The sequence below is a fragment of the Schistocerca nitens genome, chromosome 5 (genome assembly GCF_023898315.1).
Source record: "Schistocerca nitens isolate TAMUIC-IGC-003100 chromosome 5, iqSchNite1.1, whole genome shotgun sequence".
In the NCBI taxonomy this organism is placed as follows: domain Eukaryota; kingdom Metazoa; phylum Arthropoda; class Insecta; order Orthoptera; family Acrididae; genus Schistocerca; species Schistocerca nitens.
Genome location: NC_064618.1, coordinates 732,124,690 through 732,142,518, shown reverse-complemented (window position 1 = coordinate 732,142,518; position 17,829 = coordinate 732,124,690). Strand labels below are relative to the sequence as shown.

Sequence of the window (17,829 nt, the reverse complement as noted above, 5' to 3'; positions counted from 1 at the left end):
TGAAGAAGTTGGAAAAATGATGGTAGCCACATTCTGGGACAGCGATGATGTAATCTTTACTCATTGTGTTCCAAAGGGTGCTACTGTGACAGGTACATCCTACCAAAATGTTTTGATGAGTAAGCTGCTTCTAGCATTGCATGAAAAGACCAGAAAAGGCTGCATGTGTGCATGCTCTTTCATTGAGACAATGCACCAGTGCATCAGGCAAATACTAGCTGCAGGTTTTTTTTTTTTGTTTTTTTTTTTTTTTTTCGTGAACAGCACCTTTGAAGTGCTTTCTCATGTTCCCTATTCACCTGACTTGGTTCCTAGTAACTTTTGACTGTGTCTGGCGATGAAAGACACTCTCTGTTGTAGCACATTCACTACCCATGCCACTACTGCATCAGCAATTTTCCAGTGGTCATACCAGACTCCTCAAGAAGTGTTCACAGTAGCCTTGGAGTCGTAGTGTCGGCAGTGGGAAAAATGTGAATGGCTGCAGAGAGATTACATTGAGAAGAGACAAAAGTTTCACAGTTTTCATATGATTAGTTGTTAGAAAAAAATTGGAAGTGTTATAACTTGACAAGGAAACAGTGGTTTTTGGATGTGTCAAGATATTGATTTCAAATAAGGTATGAGCCATTTAAGAAAAGAGGAAGATGGAAATTATTGATGATTGAATCTATGATTTGAGTGCATCCTTTCATTTAATATGTATTGTTATGCAAAACTTAAGTTAGTGTGGAGTTATATTTCTTTAGTTTCTTTTTGTACTTTGTCTGCTGCTGCAGAGTATGTAAGTGTAATAGAGCTTCTTCTGTTTCAGGATATTGGTATCGAGTCTCCCAAAAGAATTCCCATTGACAAATGATGACACTGCTGTTGAATGGGTGGTTATTGACTCTGTTGGGCCTCTTTTAGTCAGTTTGTTGAATGGAGTTCTAAAAGTGGGAGCAAATATGATACTCCTTGGACAAGCCTCAGTGAAACTCACATTCAAAGTGATAAGACTATGCAAACTGCTGCTTCGCACTGGTAAGAAGCATGATGACAAGGAAATATCTCTCTCTAGAGTATGAGGTGTAACTGTAAAGTAAGGACAAAAAGATTTATACAGAATCATTTATTAGAGTTCTTTTATTTCCATTCCTATTGCACTCACTTTGAACTACTTTTGTGTTTTGTTCCACAACTATCCAGGTACTATGCACTTGATGTTATCATCCCACTCTGCAGGCAAAGGAAGGGATGAAAGTTACTTGCAACCAGGAAGGACAGTATAGATGACAAGGAAATTTTTCTCACCCAAATGACTCCATCAGTTCCTGAGCTAGCTGCAACTGCTATTCCCACTGGGCTGTAACTGGTGGGATGGGGGGGGGGGGGGTATTGTCCATCTGCTTCTCCTGGGGTGCCCTGGTGGCACCGTCTGGCAGCTGTGAAGGCTGCGTGGTCCTGTCAGACAATGAATCGGGGGGAAGAAAACCAGCAGAATCACAGGGCAAATGACATGCGCGGAGTTGGTTCTGGTGGTGGCGCTGCAGAACATTGAGACTTGCAGTCAAATACATGGAAGAGCCAATGCGTTCCTGGATCACATCTCTTTCCCACTGCCAACGGTTGCCATAAACCCTGAAAAGAACAAGATCGCATGGTGCAAAGTGATACTTGTGGACCATTGGCGGTGCCGGATGCTGTGCTGGATGTAGCAAGTGTAGCAGTGTCCGACGGCATCAGACGTGCTGAAGTTCCACTGGTGATGGTCTGAATCGTGGGTGGAAGCGATAGGAAGTGAGAAAGGGTTTCAGCATCTGTTCCTGTGTGTGGCGGGTGTGAAGCTTGGCTCGCAAACCTTGGATGCAAAATAGGGAGGACAATGCTTGATTGGTGCTTCCTGATGTGGTAGAGTTCATAGGCACCGCAAATGAAAACTTGCTAAAAGAATCTACCACTATGAGCCGACGAGTGTTCCAGAATGCATCTGCAAAGTCAATGCGCACTCATTGTCATGGCGAGTAAGTCTTAGGCCAAGCTGAGAATGTTTGTGGTGGAGTGGAGTATGTCGTCATCTGTTCAATGTGAGCATCCAGGCTCTGCCAAGTACAGTGCTGTCACACTATTTGTTTTGTGCAAACAATTACCCAATTTCCTTAGTGTAGCAATTGCAACACATCCTTTTGCCACACTTTGGGAATAAGCACATGCAATTGTCCTTTGTTATTTTGAACTAGAATCATATCGTGTTGTAGTGAAAGGTTATGCTGATGTGCAAAATATCGACGCACAACTGAGTTCTGGAGACTGTTCAGTGAACGAGGCCAAGACGTGTGAATGTAATGCAACAAAATCTTGAGATATGGGTCTACTTCCGTGACCTGTGCAATTTTTCTATGGTGCAAAGGAAAAGATTCCAACAAATCAGAGCCCTGCGCATGTATTTGGTTACAAGATGCAGCAGATGCATCAAAATCAGAGTCTGAGCCAATCTGAAGGCGAGATAGAGCATCTGCATTGTCATGCTTTGCTGTAGGTGTGTACATATCATCATACTGATACTGTGAAAGCAACTAAGTCCAGCATTGCAATTTTTGAGCAGTGTGTTTAGGAACTGCCTGTGACAGATGAAAGATAACTGCAAAGGCTTTTGATCTGTCACTAAATAGAACTTGCGTCCGTACAGATACGGATGGAATTTGGTCACACCATACACAATACCTCTTTTTCTATTTGAGAATAATTGCCTTGAGTTTGAGTGAGCAACTTTGAGGCAAAAGCAATAGGTCTGTCTTGTGCACCAATTTTGTGCGAAAGCGCTGTGCCGATTCTGTAGGAAGAAGCTTGACTTGCAAAAGTACTGGCTTCGCGGGATCAAAATGCACTAAACATCTGTCACTAAGCAAGGCATTTTTGAGTTTCTGAAATGCATCTTGACAGTCTTTAGTCCACACAAAAGGTACATTCTTGCGATGCAATGGAGCTGCGATCTGGGTGGCGTTTGGTATGAACCGAATGTAGCGCGTCATCTTGCCTAGTACTGACTGCAGTTCAGATACATTGCGATGAACAGGCAGGCCTCAGTTGCAAGCAAATGAGGTTGGAGGGGTTGCACACCCTGACTGCTTATCACATTACCTAAGTACTGTAGTTCAGTTTGAAATAAGTCACACTTTTCGAGATGACACATGAGTCCTGCTTCTGACAACACTTGAAAAAGAGTATGCAAATTGGCAATGTGTTCCTCTGGTGTACGACCTGAGACAAAAATATTGTCAAGGTAGTTTGAATAAAATAGCACTTTTGTGGTTAACTGTTCCAAGTAACATTGAAAAATGGTGGGTGCGGAAGCACTGCCAAAGGGCAAATGCAAATACTTGAACAGTCCTAAGTGTGTATTTACAACAAACACTTTATGTGATTCTTCATCCAATGGAATTTACAAGTAGGCATCACACAAATCTGTCTTAGAAAACTAATGTCGTGCACCAAGCCTGTCCATGAGTTCCCCGAGGTGAGGTAAGGAATGAGTGTCAACTACTGCCTGTGGGTTGACTGTAGACTTGAAGTCAACATAAATGTGATTGCGACCAGAAGGCTCAGGCAGCAAAACTACAGTACTTGCCCACTGACTAGTGTGAATGGGAGCAGGTACACCATTATTTTGCAATTCTTTCAGTTCACTGGCTACTTTGTCTCTTAATGCAATTGGAACAGGGCAGGCCCAAAAAAAACTTAGGCTGTGCATTGTATTTCAGTGTAACATGTGGTACAAAGTTATTAGCTTTTTCCATTCCTTCTGAAAATAGTTCAGGAAATTCTGTAAGCCAGCTAGTGACACTGTCTTTTGGATCACAAGTGGTTATGGAAAGTACATTGTCATGGATGCTAAGTCCAAACAAATCAAAGGCATCAAAACCGACTATGTTCTCACTGTCTCTTGATTGCAACACAGTAAAATTCACTTCCTGGTGAAAGATATGTAAGTGTCAGGCAAACTACGCCTTCCAAGCACTGGAATTTCCTGTCTGTTGTAAGCAGTAAGGTGCTCGCTGGATTTAGAAAGGCATGGTGAGCCTAAGTGTTCACACGTGGCATGATTTAGCAATGTTACTGAGGCACCTGTGTCTAACTGAAAGTACACACGATGGCCAGCAATGCATAATGAGACGAATAGTTTGTTAGAACATTGTTGCACAGCACTAGGGCGAGAAAGAGGCACAACCTTAGTCTTACTTTTGTCAGAACCTGTTGTTGGTTTGGAAAACACAACATTCACTGCAGGTGCACAGGCCTGTTTTTCTGAGAGCGGACAAAATTGGCGTTTTTGTGTCAATGCAAACAAACTGCTTGGACATGGCCTTTTTTTTTCACATGTGTAACACTTTGCGTTACGTAGCGGGCAGTCTTGTCTTTTATGGTGAGCGAAACATTGAGCACAAGACTTCACTAAGTTCACAGGCCTGTTTATCTGTCCATGTGGCTGTCCACATGGCTGTGTATGTGCTCGTTGTGGCTAAATGGGGCGGTCGCGAGCAAGGGGCGACTCGACCCGACAAATCGGGGCCTGGTCAAACTTATCGGCCGCTGTTTCATTCGAATCATACTGCTCTAAGATTTGTAATACTTGAGAAAGTGATGGATCAGAGTACTTTAGGATCTGTTCCTGTATTCTACTATCTGGGACATTGAATGTTATTGCATTCCAAATCATTAAGTCATTGTAAAAGTTGCCACAACTACACATAAATTTGCACTCCGTGACCATGCCTATTAATTCTGTGTACCTCTGACAGTACATCTGTTCCGGCTTTTTCTGCAAGCAAAAGAACTGATATCTGGTTGGAGCTACTTGGACTGGCTGGCCATAATATTGAGTTAATGCAGCAATTACTTTGTCATAACTGAATTAATTGGGAGACACAATGGAGAATAGTTTTTGTATTAACCTGAACACTGGGGACTCTGCAGTCGATAGAAAGTATTGTAGCTTCACAGTACCTTGAACTCAATGAACTTCACAATGTGCTTGGAACTGTGTCAGGTATTCGAGCCATTCCTCTTATGTGTTGTGAAATTGCCGGAATGTTGGCATGCTGGTCAGTGGCACTTGTTAGGCTAGTCAGTCAGTCGGTTGTTGTGCGGCCGACGTGGCTTGTGCCACCAGAGATTGTTGTACCATCACTAGTAGGGCAACAATTTGTTGCTTCTGAAACTGAAAAATTTGTATTAGAGCCATCACATTGGCCACCTGCAGCTGAGGCACAGCTGCAGGGGGTGGGGTAGCCATGGTTTACACAAATACGTTATAGAAAAAAGCAGGCAAAGCTGCTGAAAAGAGAAATTTGATTAGTGCTGTGGCTCCCCTCTTGGAATACATGCAAGAATACAACAGGAAATTAGCAATGAGAAATAAGCACCCCTGCAAGCCAAAACACAAGAGAACCAAGCAAAATCTGAACTGAATTATACTTTTTGCCAATTTTTGTGACATCTTGTTGTCCCTATAGAGCTGTACCACCAAAAACAAGGAGAGGATGTTGTTTGGTGGCCGTTATCATCTTTCTATAACACAAACTGCATGCATGTATTAACTGGGTTCTTTATTCATATAATAAGAAAGCTTTTTAACTTAAGCTAGTTATTGGGGTACAAGCTCTTCGTAATAGTCTACATTAGCCCCACTACTGGTGACGTACAAGTCCGTTATGTGCACTATTCTGGTCGCTATGTGCTGCCTGACTCTGAGCTAAATACTGGCGGCCAAGAGGGCTTTGGCGGTGTGCTGTTTGTGAGTCTGTCGTTGGACCCAACCACCCCACAACGCCCCACTAAATCAACCAACCAACCATTATCTATCCCCTTCCCCTCCATTTATACAAGGTGGTATTGATAGATGTAACTTATTTAACTTTGCATCTGATTTGTCCATTCATCTTCTGTGGACATGCGGCCACTCATTTGCAGATGAATGTTGGGTGGCATGTAAGTACAGTGAAGAGGTCAGTTTTCTGGCTATTAAAGAAGATCCTGAGTGGGGAAAAGCTACCCATGCTTTTCATTACTATTGTGGTAAAGTCTTCAGGTTTACTTCAATCTTCAATCTACCCTTGTACCTTCAAACTTGATATGTTTACACAAGTTTCTGCTCTCCTCCATTGTCAATCCTCACCTTTGATGTTAAAGGATTAGTGGTGTTATTGAAAGTATTGGGCACATTAATATTGCTTTTTTGACTATTGTTTAAAACACTGGTAGACTATTAGACTTGTACTATTAGTGTAAGCATCACAAATTGCTAGTATTCATAAAATTTATGCTATGCTAATATGGCACAACTTAATTCTTATTTTAAATGTTGGTTGATTTGTAACCTTGCAGGTTGTAGGGTAATGTTTGTCTACTCTGCTTGTGGAGTGATGCATCATATTTCCGACTGTTATAAGAAGATCCTGAGTGGAAAGAACTTATCGATGCTTTTCTATACTGTAGCTAATTTACTGGGGGACTGTGTTGCGTCCCTGACAGATCTGGCATTTTCTAAAGAAGGCCTGAAATTACATATTGAGGTAATACTTTTGTGTAGCAAACATAAGTTTCCATTTTTGCTAAGCTTTGTACAAAACAGAATAATTATGTAATTCCAGTAGTTAATAGAAATTCTCATCTCACCTTAGACGAGCACATTCACACATTGCCATCAGTGCTAGGATGCAAGTTTGTTGTGTGGAATTCACAACCCTGTAATGTGTGTGACTCAGACATTCCTTAATGTTAACACAAACACACACACACACACACACACACACACACACACACACACACACACACATTTAGTTTTACAGAGTAATAGTTCCTGTGGAGATTTTGAAATATTGTATGCTAATAATTGTATTAGCTTGACAGTCCTCTCTGACCATATTTTTTATCTTACAGAATTTTCCTGAAACAAGAACAGCAATGATTAATACACTGATGTTACTGTCAAAAATGTTTGGCGTTTCGAATGATTTGTTTGTTAAAACGTTCAACAAATTTGTTACTGCAATTTTAGTAATAATGAAGAAAGATGCAGGACTGGTAAGGACAAGTGCACCTAATGATGAAATATGTTTAAAGGTGGTTTCTTTTGTTAGTCAATGCTTAAGCATTAATTTGACCATTTTTGCAGCTAGAAAATATAGCAGTCTTGAAGAAGGTACAGGATCTGCCATACGTAGCATCTCAGCTTGTGACATCTTTCTATAACAACAAAATTCTTGCAGAAATGATGTTTCAAGCACTTGAGAGGAATATCTCCAGAGAATATCAAGAGGTGAGCAACAGATGACTACATAATAAATAAGAAAGTAATATTAATCTTCAGAGATAAAATGAGGTTTTCTTATTTGTGTGAAATATTATCAAATTTGCCTATTAGTAAAATAAATCATGATGGCACTTGTTGTTGTTGGGGTCTTCCCTCTGAAGACTGGTTTGATGCAGCTCTCCATGCTACTCTATCTTGTGTGAGCTTTTTCATCTCCAAGTAACTACTGCAACTTACATCTTCTGAATCTGCTTACTGTATTCACCTCTTGGTCTCCCGCTACGGTTTTTATCACCCACACTTTCTCCCAAGTTGGTGATCCGTTGATGTCTCAGAATGTGTCCTATCAACCAATCACTTCTTGTGGTCAAGTTGCCCTGCAAATTCTTTGTATTCCCAATTCTAATCAGTACCTCCTCATTAGCTACATGATCGACCCATCTAAGCTTCAGCATTCTTCCATAGCACTAAATTTCAAAAGCTACTTTTCTCTTTTTATCTAATCTGTTTATCATGCGTGTTTCACTTCCATACATGGCTACACTCCAGACAGATACCTTCAGAAAAGACTTCGTAACACTTAAATCTGTATTTGATGTTTACAAATTTCTCTTCTTCAGAAGTGCTTTTCTTGTCATTGCCAGAAAATATTTTATATCCTCACTACTTTGGCCTTCATCAGTTATTTTGCTGCCCAAATAGCAAACTACTTTAAGTGTCTCATTTCCTAATCTAATTCTTGTAGCATCACCTGATGATTTAATTCAATTACATTCTACACTCCTGGAAATTGAAATAAGAACACCGTGAATTCATTGTCCCAGGAAGGGGAACTTTATTGACACATTCCTGGGGTCAGATACATCACATGATCACACTGACAGAACCACAGGCACATAGACACAGGCAACAGAGCATGCACAATGTCGACACTAGTACAGTGTATATCCACCTTTCGCAGCAATGCAGGCTGCTATTCTCCCATGGAGACGATCGTAGAGATGCTGGATGTAGTCCTGTGGAACGGCTTGCCATGCCATTTCCACTTGGCGCCTCAGTTGAACCAGCGTTCGTGCTGGACGTGCAGACCGCGTGAGGCGACGCTTCATCCAGTCCCAAACATGCTCAATGGGGGACAGATCCGGAGATCTTGCTGGCCAGGGTAGTTGACTTACACCTTCTAGAGCACGTTGGGTGGCACGGGATACATGCGGACGTGCATTGTCCTGTTGGAACAGCAAGTTCCCTTGCCGGTATAGGAATGGTAGAACGATGGGTTCGATGACGGTTTGGATGTACCGTGCACTATTCAGTGTCACCTCGACGATCACCAGTGGTGTACGGCCAGTGTAGGAGATCACTCCCCACACCATGATGCCGGGTGTTGGCCCTGTGTGCCTCGGTCGTATGCAGTCCTGATTGTGGCGCTCACCTGCACGGCGCCAAACACGCATACGACCATCATTGGCACCAAGGCAGAAGCGACTCTCATCGCTGAAGACGACACGTCTCCATTCGTCCCTCCATTCACGCCTGTCGCGACACCACTGGAGGCGGGCTGCACGATGTTGGGGCGTGAGCGGAAGATGGCCTAACGGTGTGCGGGACCGTAGCCCAGCTTCATGGAGACGGTTGCGAATGGTCCTCGCCGATACCCCAAGAGCAACAGTGTCCCTAATTTGCTGGGAAGTGGCGGTGCGGTCCCCTACGGCACCGCGTAGGATCCTACGGTCTTGGTGTGCATCCGTGCGTCGCTGCGGTCCCAGGTCGACGGGCACGTGCACCTTCCGCCGACCACTGGCGACAACATCGATGTACTGTAGAGACCTCACGCCCCACGTGTTGAGCAATTCGGCGGTACGTCCACCCGGCCTCCCGCATGCCCACTATACGCCCTCGCTCAAAGTCCGTCAACTGCACATACGGTTCACGTCCACGCTGTCGCGGCATGCTACCAGTGTTAAAGACTGCGATGGAGCTCCGTATGCCACGGCAAACTGGCTGACACTGACGGCGGCGGTGCACAAATGCTACGCAGCTAGCGCCATTCGACGGCCAACACCGCGGTTCCTGGTGTGTCCGCTGTGCCGTGCGTGTGATCATTGCTTGTACAGCCCTCTCGCAGTGTCCGGAGCAAGTATGGTGGGTCTGACACACCGGTGTCAATGTGTTCTTTTTTCCATTTCCAGGAGTGTATTTTCCTTGTTTTGCTTTTGTTGATGTTCATCTTATATCCTCCTCTCAAGATATTGTCCATTCCGTTCAACTGCTCTTTCAAGTCCCTTGCTGTCTCTGCCGGAATTACAATGTCATTGGCAAACCAAGTTTTTATTTCTTTTCCCTTAACTGTAATTCCTGCTCCAAATTTTTCTTTGGTTTCCTTTACTTCTTGTTCAATGTACATATTGAATAACATCTGGGATGGTTTACAATCCTGTCTCACTCCCTTCCCAACTACTGCTTCCCATTCATGCCCATCTTGTTTCTGTACAAGTTTTAAATAGCAATTCGCTTCCTGTATTTTACCCCTGCTACCTTCAGAATGTCAAAGAGAGTATTCCAGTCAACACTGTCAGAAGCTTTGTCCAAGTCCACAAATGCTATAAATGTAGGTGTGTTTCTGCCAGTTTTTCCATTCTTCTGTAAAGAATTCATGTTAGTATTTTGAAACCATGACTTATTAAACTGATTGTTCAGTAATTTTCATACATGCCAGCAACTGCTTCCTTTGGAATTCTTGAAGTCTGAAGATATTTCACCAGTCTTTTACATCTTGCATGCCAAATGGAAAAGTTTTATCATGGCTGGCTCTCCCAAGGCTATCACTAGTTCTGATGGAATATTGTCTACTCCCGGGGCCTTGTTTTGACTGAGATCAGATCTTTCAGAGCTTCATCAAATTCTTCTTGCGTTATCATATTTCCCATTTCATCTTCATGTACGTCCACTTCTATAATACTGCTTTCAAGTTCACCTCCCTTATGTAGATCCTCTATATAATGTATATACTCGAATGATTTGTGCCCTCGAATAATCTGCGCATCCTAATTTTGAGGGAGGGAAAATAATTTTTTTCTTGCTATGATTTGTTTTAATGTAATGATGGGTTCAAAATGACATATAATATCAATTGATTTGAAGAACCATGTCATACTCTTCACATGCTGTTGTACAAGTTGATGAATCATTAAAATGCAACCGATTCAGCAGCATACAGCTGGCTGGCCAGCGGGCCTGCCATCTGGCCTATTAGGCGGCCGGGTTACATTAACCCCGCCAGCTGGGGGGGTCTAGGCCTACCTGCAATAGCAAGAAAAAGAAATGCAAATTACCATGTTTAAGAATGTAATATGTGCAATAAAATATTTTAGTCAGTACATATGCTCCCTTACCTCCCTATTCCTCATCACGTTCATTGTCATCACTAGCAGGAGAATACTTGTCATCACCATCTTCCCACAGAGTGTCATCCTCTGTTCCATCCAGTGGATTTGTGACACTATATTTTTTGAAGGATTTTCCACTAATGTTTGTGGAATGGAGTCCCACACCTTTTCACCCACTCACAAATCTGGGACAAATCCAGCCATTTGATTTTTTCATTCAATAATTTTCAGTTTTTCTTTTGCAGTGTATGAGAAATAACAAGAACTTGTAGCCATAATTAACAAGCTTAAAAGACATTGTTAATACTTCACTTCTAATGTGCTACTAACGTGTCACAGACTTGGGCCACAACAATGCAGTAGTGTAATGGGGTCTATTGTTGGAGGCAGATCAGTACCAACCTTGTTTCGAATAATCTGCACACCCCAGTTTTTTTGCCCTGAAATTCAGGAAAAACATGCGTGGATTAGTCCAGAATGTATGGTACTCCTTCCACCTTTCAGCTTTCCCTTCTTTGCTTACGTTTTTTTCCAGATTTGTCATTCAAAAAATATGAGGTCGAGTTTATATTCGCAGATTACTCTGTTACTACTGAGGTCAACATTTTTACATTGTTTAAGAGATTAATATAGGGGTCACCTTTCATTTAAAGATGAAGTTTTGGCTATTGAGGTTTGATACAAATTTATTTCGAACAATCCAGAAGGGTGGGGCTTCACAAACAATGCTTGCATTCAAAGTCAGCTTGAGATTTCCCAGTAAGCCGATGCGCTCAATACGGTATTGACCTTGCTCGAACAATCACGTGACATTTGACTCTTGGTGCTAGTGCAGTTTCACTCTTGGTGCTAGTGCAGGGATATGTGAGAAACTATGTGCAAACAACTACAACAGTCATACTCTGCTTAAAAATTGGCGGTTTTATGAAACAACTGAGGAAATAACATTAAATTCTAACTGGCAAACTTTTGTTGTATTTGAACAAGTTTGGAATAAAAGTCCTCACCTTTTGTGTGTTTAGTAAAACTTGCAAGTATTCATATAATAGAGGGAGACATTCCACGTGGGAAAAATATATCTAAAAACAAAGAAGCTGTAACTTACCAAACGAAAGCATTGGTATGTTGATAGAGACAATATAAACAATAAAAAACACACAAACAAATTTCAAGCCTTTGCAACCCAAGTGTGCTTCATCAGGAAAGAGGGAAGGAGAGGGAAAGACGAAAGGATTTGGGTTTTAAGGGAGAGGGTAAGGAGTCACTCCAATCCCAGGGGGTGGCGCAGTGGTTAGCACACTAGACTCGCATTCGGGAGGACGACGGTTCAATCCCGTCTCGAGCCATCCTGATTTAGGTTTTCCGTGATTTCCGTAAATCGTTTCAGGCAAATGCCAGGATGGTTCCTTTGAAAGGGTACGGCCAATTTCCTTCCCCATGCTTCCCTAACCTGAGCTTGCTCTCCGTCTCTAATGACCTCGTTGTCGACGAGACGTTAAACGCTAACCTCCTCCTCCTCCTCCTCCTCCTCCTCCTTAAAATAACCCTTTGCTGTAAGGTAAACCCACAGAAACATCATCATCTTGTTTTTGTTCTGCCCACAGCTCTCCACATTAATAGTTTATTTTTACAACTAAGTGTTGAAGTAAAAGCTTTGTGCACATAGCAAGCAGTTTCATTCCCACCCCTGCCACATAGGGCATAATGTCAGAGAAACATGTGACCAGTTTGATTATCACCAACTTGAATGCAAAAGTTGTAATTTGAGAGCTGTCGTAAATAGTGCATTTCACTGTGCCTTAATGAAGAAAGATAAATCACTTTTTGCAAATCCATTGCAGCTGTACATACTTCAAAGTTAGGCCCTTGACTCTCGATTGTGTCAGCTTTCATGGAATCCGTAGCTTTCTTTGCTTTTCGGTGATGGCGTTCTAGCTGCAATTTGTTGTCTTTATTATTGGGATCACACCTCAATTTGGCTTTAAGAAGGTCACATGTAGAACAAGTGTCACTTGGCAAATGATGAAATTTTAGCTTGGGGAGTTTGTCTTTAAAGACTTATGCATAGAAGCATTATGTAATGTTAAGTGTCTTCATATTGCCTTTGAAATTCCTTAAATAAATGATAAACAGTCACGTCTTCACTTAAGTATTGTGTGTCACCCGATTTTTCCCTTGAATAGTGGCTTTCTTGTCTTGGTGTGGTGTTAATATGAGCAACAACCAGCTTTTCATCTTCTGTATATTTCTGGTGTTTTGTCTTATTTCCTCGCTTTTCTTCATATACAATCTCACCACTCTGTATCAACTGTTAATGTCTGAACTCTTCTTTTGGTCAAAGCAAGAACCTCAATAAGTGATCCTTTACACACTCTTACTACATCTCCCTCACCATCAGGCAATGTGTAACACACAGTTACGTTATTCTTCTTGGAGATGACAAGTTGTCCTGCACCTTCCTCAGTAGACAACTGAGCAGTTTTGCTGCTATCATTATATGCTTTTGATCTTCACCTCTTCACTTTACAAACATGTATGTGAGACATTGCATAGTTACTTTGCTTCACTGTGTCGTTTAGTGAGTAGAATTCCTTAAACAGCTTAAGTTAATGGTCATATGAAAGGTGCCTGCACTTAAACTGACATTTACAGGAGACCTGAAAGAGTGAAGCAGTGTATATTATATGTTTAAATCAACATGCCTAGGTATTTGCAGGTAAGTAAATAATTTCATTCAAGTAGTTAACTGTTGTTGTTGTTGTTGTGGTCTTCAGTCCTGAGACTGGTTTGATGCAGCTCTCCATGCTACCCAGCTGTGCAAGCTTCTTCATCTCCCAGTACTTACTGCAACCCACATCCTTCTGAATCTGCTTAGTGTATTCATCTCTTGGTCTCCCTCTACGATTTTTACCCTCCACGCTGCCCTCCAATGCTAAATTTGTGATCCCTTGATGCCTCAGAACATGTCCTACTAACCGGTCCCTTCTTTTTGTCAAGTTGTGCCACATAATTCTCTTCTCCCCAATTCTATTCAATACTTCATCATTAGTTATGTGATCTACCCATCTAATCTTCAGCATTCTTCTGTAGCACCACATCTCGGAAGCTTCTATTCTCTTCTTGTCCAAACTATTTATCGTCCATGTTTCACTTCCATACGTGGCCACACACCATACAAATACTTTCAGAAACGACTTCCTGACACTTAAATCTATACTCGATGTTAACAAATTTCTCTTCTTCAGAAATGCTTTCCTTGCCATTGCCAGTCTACATTTTATATCCTCTCTACTTCGACCATCATCAGTTATTTTGCTCCCCAAATAGCAAAAGTCCTTTACTACTTTAAGTTTCTCATTTTCTAATCTAATTCCCTCAGCATCACCCGACTTAATTCGACTACATTCCATTATCCTCGTTTTGCTTTTGTTGATGTTCATCTTATATTCTCCTTTCAAGACACCGTCCATTCCGTTCAACTGCTCTTCCAAGTCCTTTGCTGTCTCTGATAGAATTACAATGTCGTCGGCCAACCTCAAAGTTTTTATTTCTTCTCCATGGATTTTAATACCTACTCCAAATTTTTCTTTCATTTCCTTCACTGCTTGCTCAATATACAGATTGAATAACATTGGGGAGAGGCTACAACCCTGTCTCACTCCCTTCCCAACCACTGCTTCCCTTTCATGCCCCTCGAGTCTTATAACTGCCATCTGGTTTCTGTACAAATTGTAAATAGCCTTTCGCTCCCTGTATTTTACCCCTGTCACCTTTAGAATTTGAAAGAGAGTATTCCAGTCAACATTGTCAAAAGCTTTCTCTAAGTCTACAAATGCTAGAAACGTAGGTTTGCCTTTCCTTAATCTCTCTCCTAAGATAAGTCGTAAGGTAAGTATTGCCTCACGTGTTCCAGTATTTATACGGAATCCAAACTGATCTTCCCCGAGGTTGGCTTCTACCAGTTTTTCCATTCGTCTGTAAAGAATTCGCGTTAGTGTTTTGCAGCTGTGACTTATTAAACTGATAGTTCGGTAATTTCCACATCTGTCAACACCTGCTTTCTTTGGGATTGGAATTATTATATTCTTCTTGAAGTCTGAGGGTATTTCGCCTGTCTCAAACATCTTGCTCACCAGATGGTAGAGTTTTGTCAGGACTGACTCTCCCAAGGCCATCAGTAGTTCTGATGGAATGTTGTCTCCTCCCGGGGCCGTGTTTCGACTCAGGTCTTTCAGTGCTCTGTCAAACTCTTCACACAGCATCGTATTTGCATTGTCCTCAAGTACATCGCCCTTGTATAGACCCTCTATATACTCCTTCCACCTTTCTGCTTTCCCTTCTTTGCTTAGAACTGGGTTTCCATCTGAGCTCTTGATATTCATACAAGTGGTTCTCTTTTCTCCAAAGCTCTCGTTAATTTTCCTGTAGGCAGTATCTATCTTACCCCTAGTGAGATAAGCCTCTACATCCTTACATTTGTCCTCTAGCCATCCCTGCTTAGCCATTCTGCACTTCCTGTCGATCTCATTTTTGAGAAGTTTGTATTCCTTTTTGCCTGCTTCATTTACTGCATTTTTATATTTTCTCCTTTCATCAATTAAGTTCAATATTTCTTCTGTTACCCAAGGAGTTCTACTAGCCCTCGTCTTTTTACCTACTTGATCCTCTGCTGCCTTCACTACTTCATCCCTCAAAGCTACCCATTCTTCTTCTACTGTACTTCTTTCCCCCATTCCTGTCAATTGTTCCCTTGTCCTCTCCCTGAAACTCTATACAACCTCTGGTTCTTTCAGTTTATCCAGGTCCCATCTCCTTAAATTCCCACCTTTTTGCAGTTTCTTTAGTTTTAATATACACTTCATAACCAACAGATTGTGGTCAGAGTCCACATCTGCCCCTGGAAATGTCTTACAATTTAAAACCTGGTTCCTAAATCTCTGTCTTACCATTATATAATCTATCTGATACCTTCTAGTATCTCCAGGATTCTTCCATGTATACAACCTTCTTTCATGATTCTTGAACCAAGTGTTAACTATGATTAAGTTATGCTCTGTGCAAAACTCTACCACGCGGCTTCCTCTTTCATTTCTTAGCCCCAATCCATATTCACCTACTATGTTTCCTTCTCTCCCTTATACTACTCTCGAATTCCAGTCACCCATGACTATTAAATTTTCGTCTCCCTTCACTACCTGAATAATTCCTTTTATCTCATCATACATTTCTTCAATTTCTTCATCATCTGCAGAGCTAGTTGGCATATAAACTTGTACTACTATAGTAGGCGTGGGCTTCGTGTCTATCTTGGCCACAATAATGCGTTCCCTATACTGTTTGTAGTAGTTTACCCACACTCCTATTTTTTTATTCATTATTAAACCTACTCCTGCAATACCCCTATTTGATTTGGTGTTTATAACCCCGTAATCACCTGACCAAAAGTCTTGTTCCTCCTGCCACCGAACTTCACTAATTCGCACTATATCTAACTTTAACCTATCCATTTCCCTTTTTAAATTTTCTAATCTACCTGTCCGGTTAAGGGATCTGACATTCCATGCTCCGATCCGTAGAACGCCAGTTTTCTTTTTCCTGATAATGACGTCCTCCTAAGTAGTCCCAGCCCGGAGATCCAAATGGGGGACTATTTTACCTCCGGAATATTTTACCCAATAGGACGCCATCATCATTTATCCATACAGTAAAGCTGCATGCCCTCGGGAAAAATTACGGCTGTAGTTTCCCCTTGCTTTCAGCCGTTCGCTGTACCAGCACAGCAAGGCCGTTTTGGTTAATGTTGCAAGGCCAGGTCAGTCAGTCATCCAGATTGTTGCCCCTGCAAGTACTGAAAAGGCTGCTGCCCCTCTTCAGGAACCACACGTTTGTCTGGCCTCTCAACAGATACCCCTCCGTTGTGATTGCACTTACGGTATGGCCATCTGTATCGCTGAGGCACGCAAGCCTCCCCACCAACGTCAAGGTTCATGGTTCATGGGGAAGTAGTTAACTATGACCTCATAATCAAAAAGATGATTTTTGTCCACACGAAATTCGTTTCAATAACAAATTAAATGCATTAAAATACTAGAACATAATTTATTCAGATTCCAACCCTTGTAATTAAAATTAAAACAGCAATCAAGGCCTACCTGGTGCTTGGGAGCCTCTTTAGCTGGAACCACAGTGCTGCCTTTTCGAGTATATTCCATTCCCTCACTGTGTAATTTCTTCTATTCAGTTTGAACACTACCTTCACCTCTTTTCCTCCGTTTTGGTGCAGTTATCCTTTCCATTTTTCAACATTGTGTATTATGTATCTGTAATAATTACTTCAGCAGTGTCCTATTGTTGCAAACAAACCACAGAGCTGCTTCAACTGTCAACAATTGACGCAAGTATGCGCCAAGACAATAACAGATAACAGAGGGCGCATGACTTGTTATTTGAACATTGATGTCGGTGTTAGATGTGAGTGCCACCTTGTGACAGCTGTAAATACTGTTTGCACTGTTCCGGCGCTTGTATCAGAATAGATGTTATTGGCATTGGGGTTACAGTGGAATTTCACCTTTAACTCAAATTTTCATTTTTTGGCACTTGACCCGTTATTTACTTACATGCCACAACTATATTTTCATCCAACAATTACTTCTCTTTTGAATGCACTGTCTACAAACAAATCTGGGGCATGATGATGGGCACCTGCATGGCACCATCCTATGCTAACCCGTGCATGGACCATGTAGGGGAATCCTTTCTAACCACCCAAACCCGTCATCTGGTTCAGAGTCATTCATGACATCTTCGTGATCTGAATCGAAAGTGAGGACACCCTATCCACATTCCTTCAGAACCTAAACATATTCTCTCCAATTCACTTCACCTGTTCCACCTCAATCCAACAAGCCATCTTCCTCGATGTCGATCTCCACCTAAAAGATGGTTACATCAGTACCTCCGGCCATATGAATCCTACTAGCCACCAGCAATACCTTCACTTTGACAGCTGCCACCCATTCTGTACTGAGAAGTCCTTTCCATACAACCTACCATCTATGGCTGTCACATCTGTAGTGATGAGCAGTCCCTCTCGAAATTTACAAAGGGTCTCACTGAGGCCTTCACAGACCATAATTACCCTCCCAGTCT

General features: G+C 41.9%; 1 protein-coding gene across 5 annotated transcripts in view; it reads left to right on the top strand.

The window, feature by feature from the left end:
- The window catches only part of LOC126259326 (condensin-2 complex subunit G2-like), a 306,542-nt gene that overhangs the window by 233,468 nt on the left and 55,245 nt on the right, over nt 1-17,829 (top strand). For all 5 annotated transcript variants that reach the window (XM_049956017.1, XM_049956015.1, XM_049956013.1 and 2 more), the window contains 4 exons: nt 815-1,023; nt 6,364-6,551; nt 6,919-7,062; nt 7,154-7,297. In XM_049956017.1, coding sequence (XP_049811974.1) covers nt 815-1,023; nt 6,364-6,551; nt 6,919-7,062; nt 7,154-7,297 — 685 coding nt within the window. The remainder of the gene's footprint in view (nt 1-814; nt 1,024-6,363; nt 6,552-6,918; nt 7,063-7,153; nt 7,298-17,829) is intronic.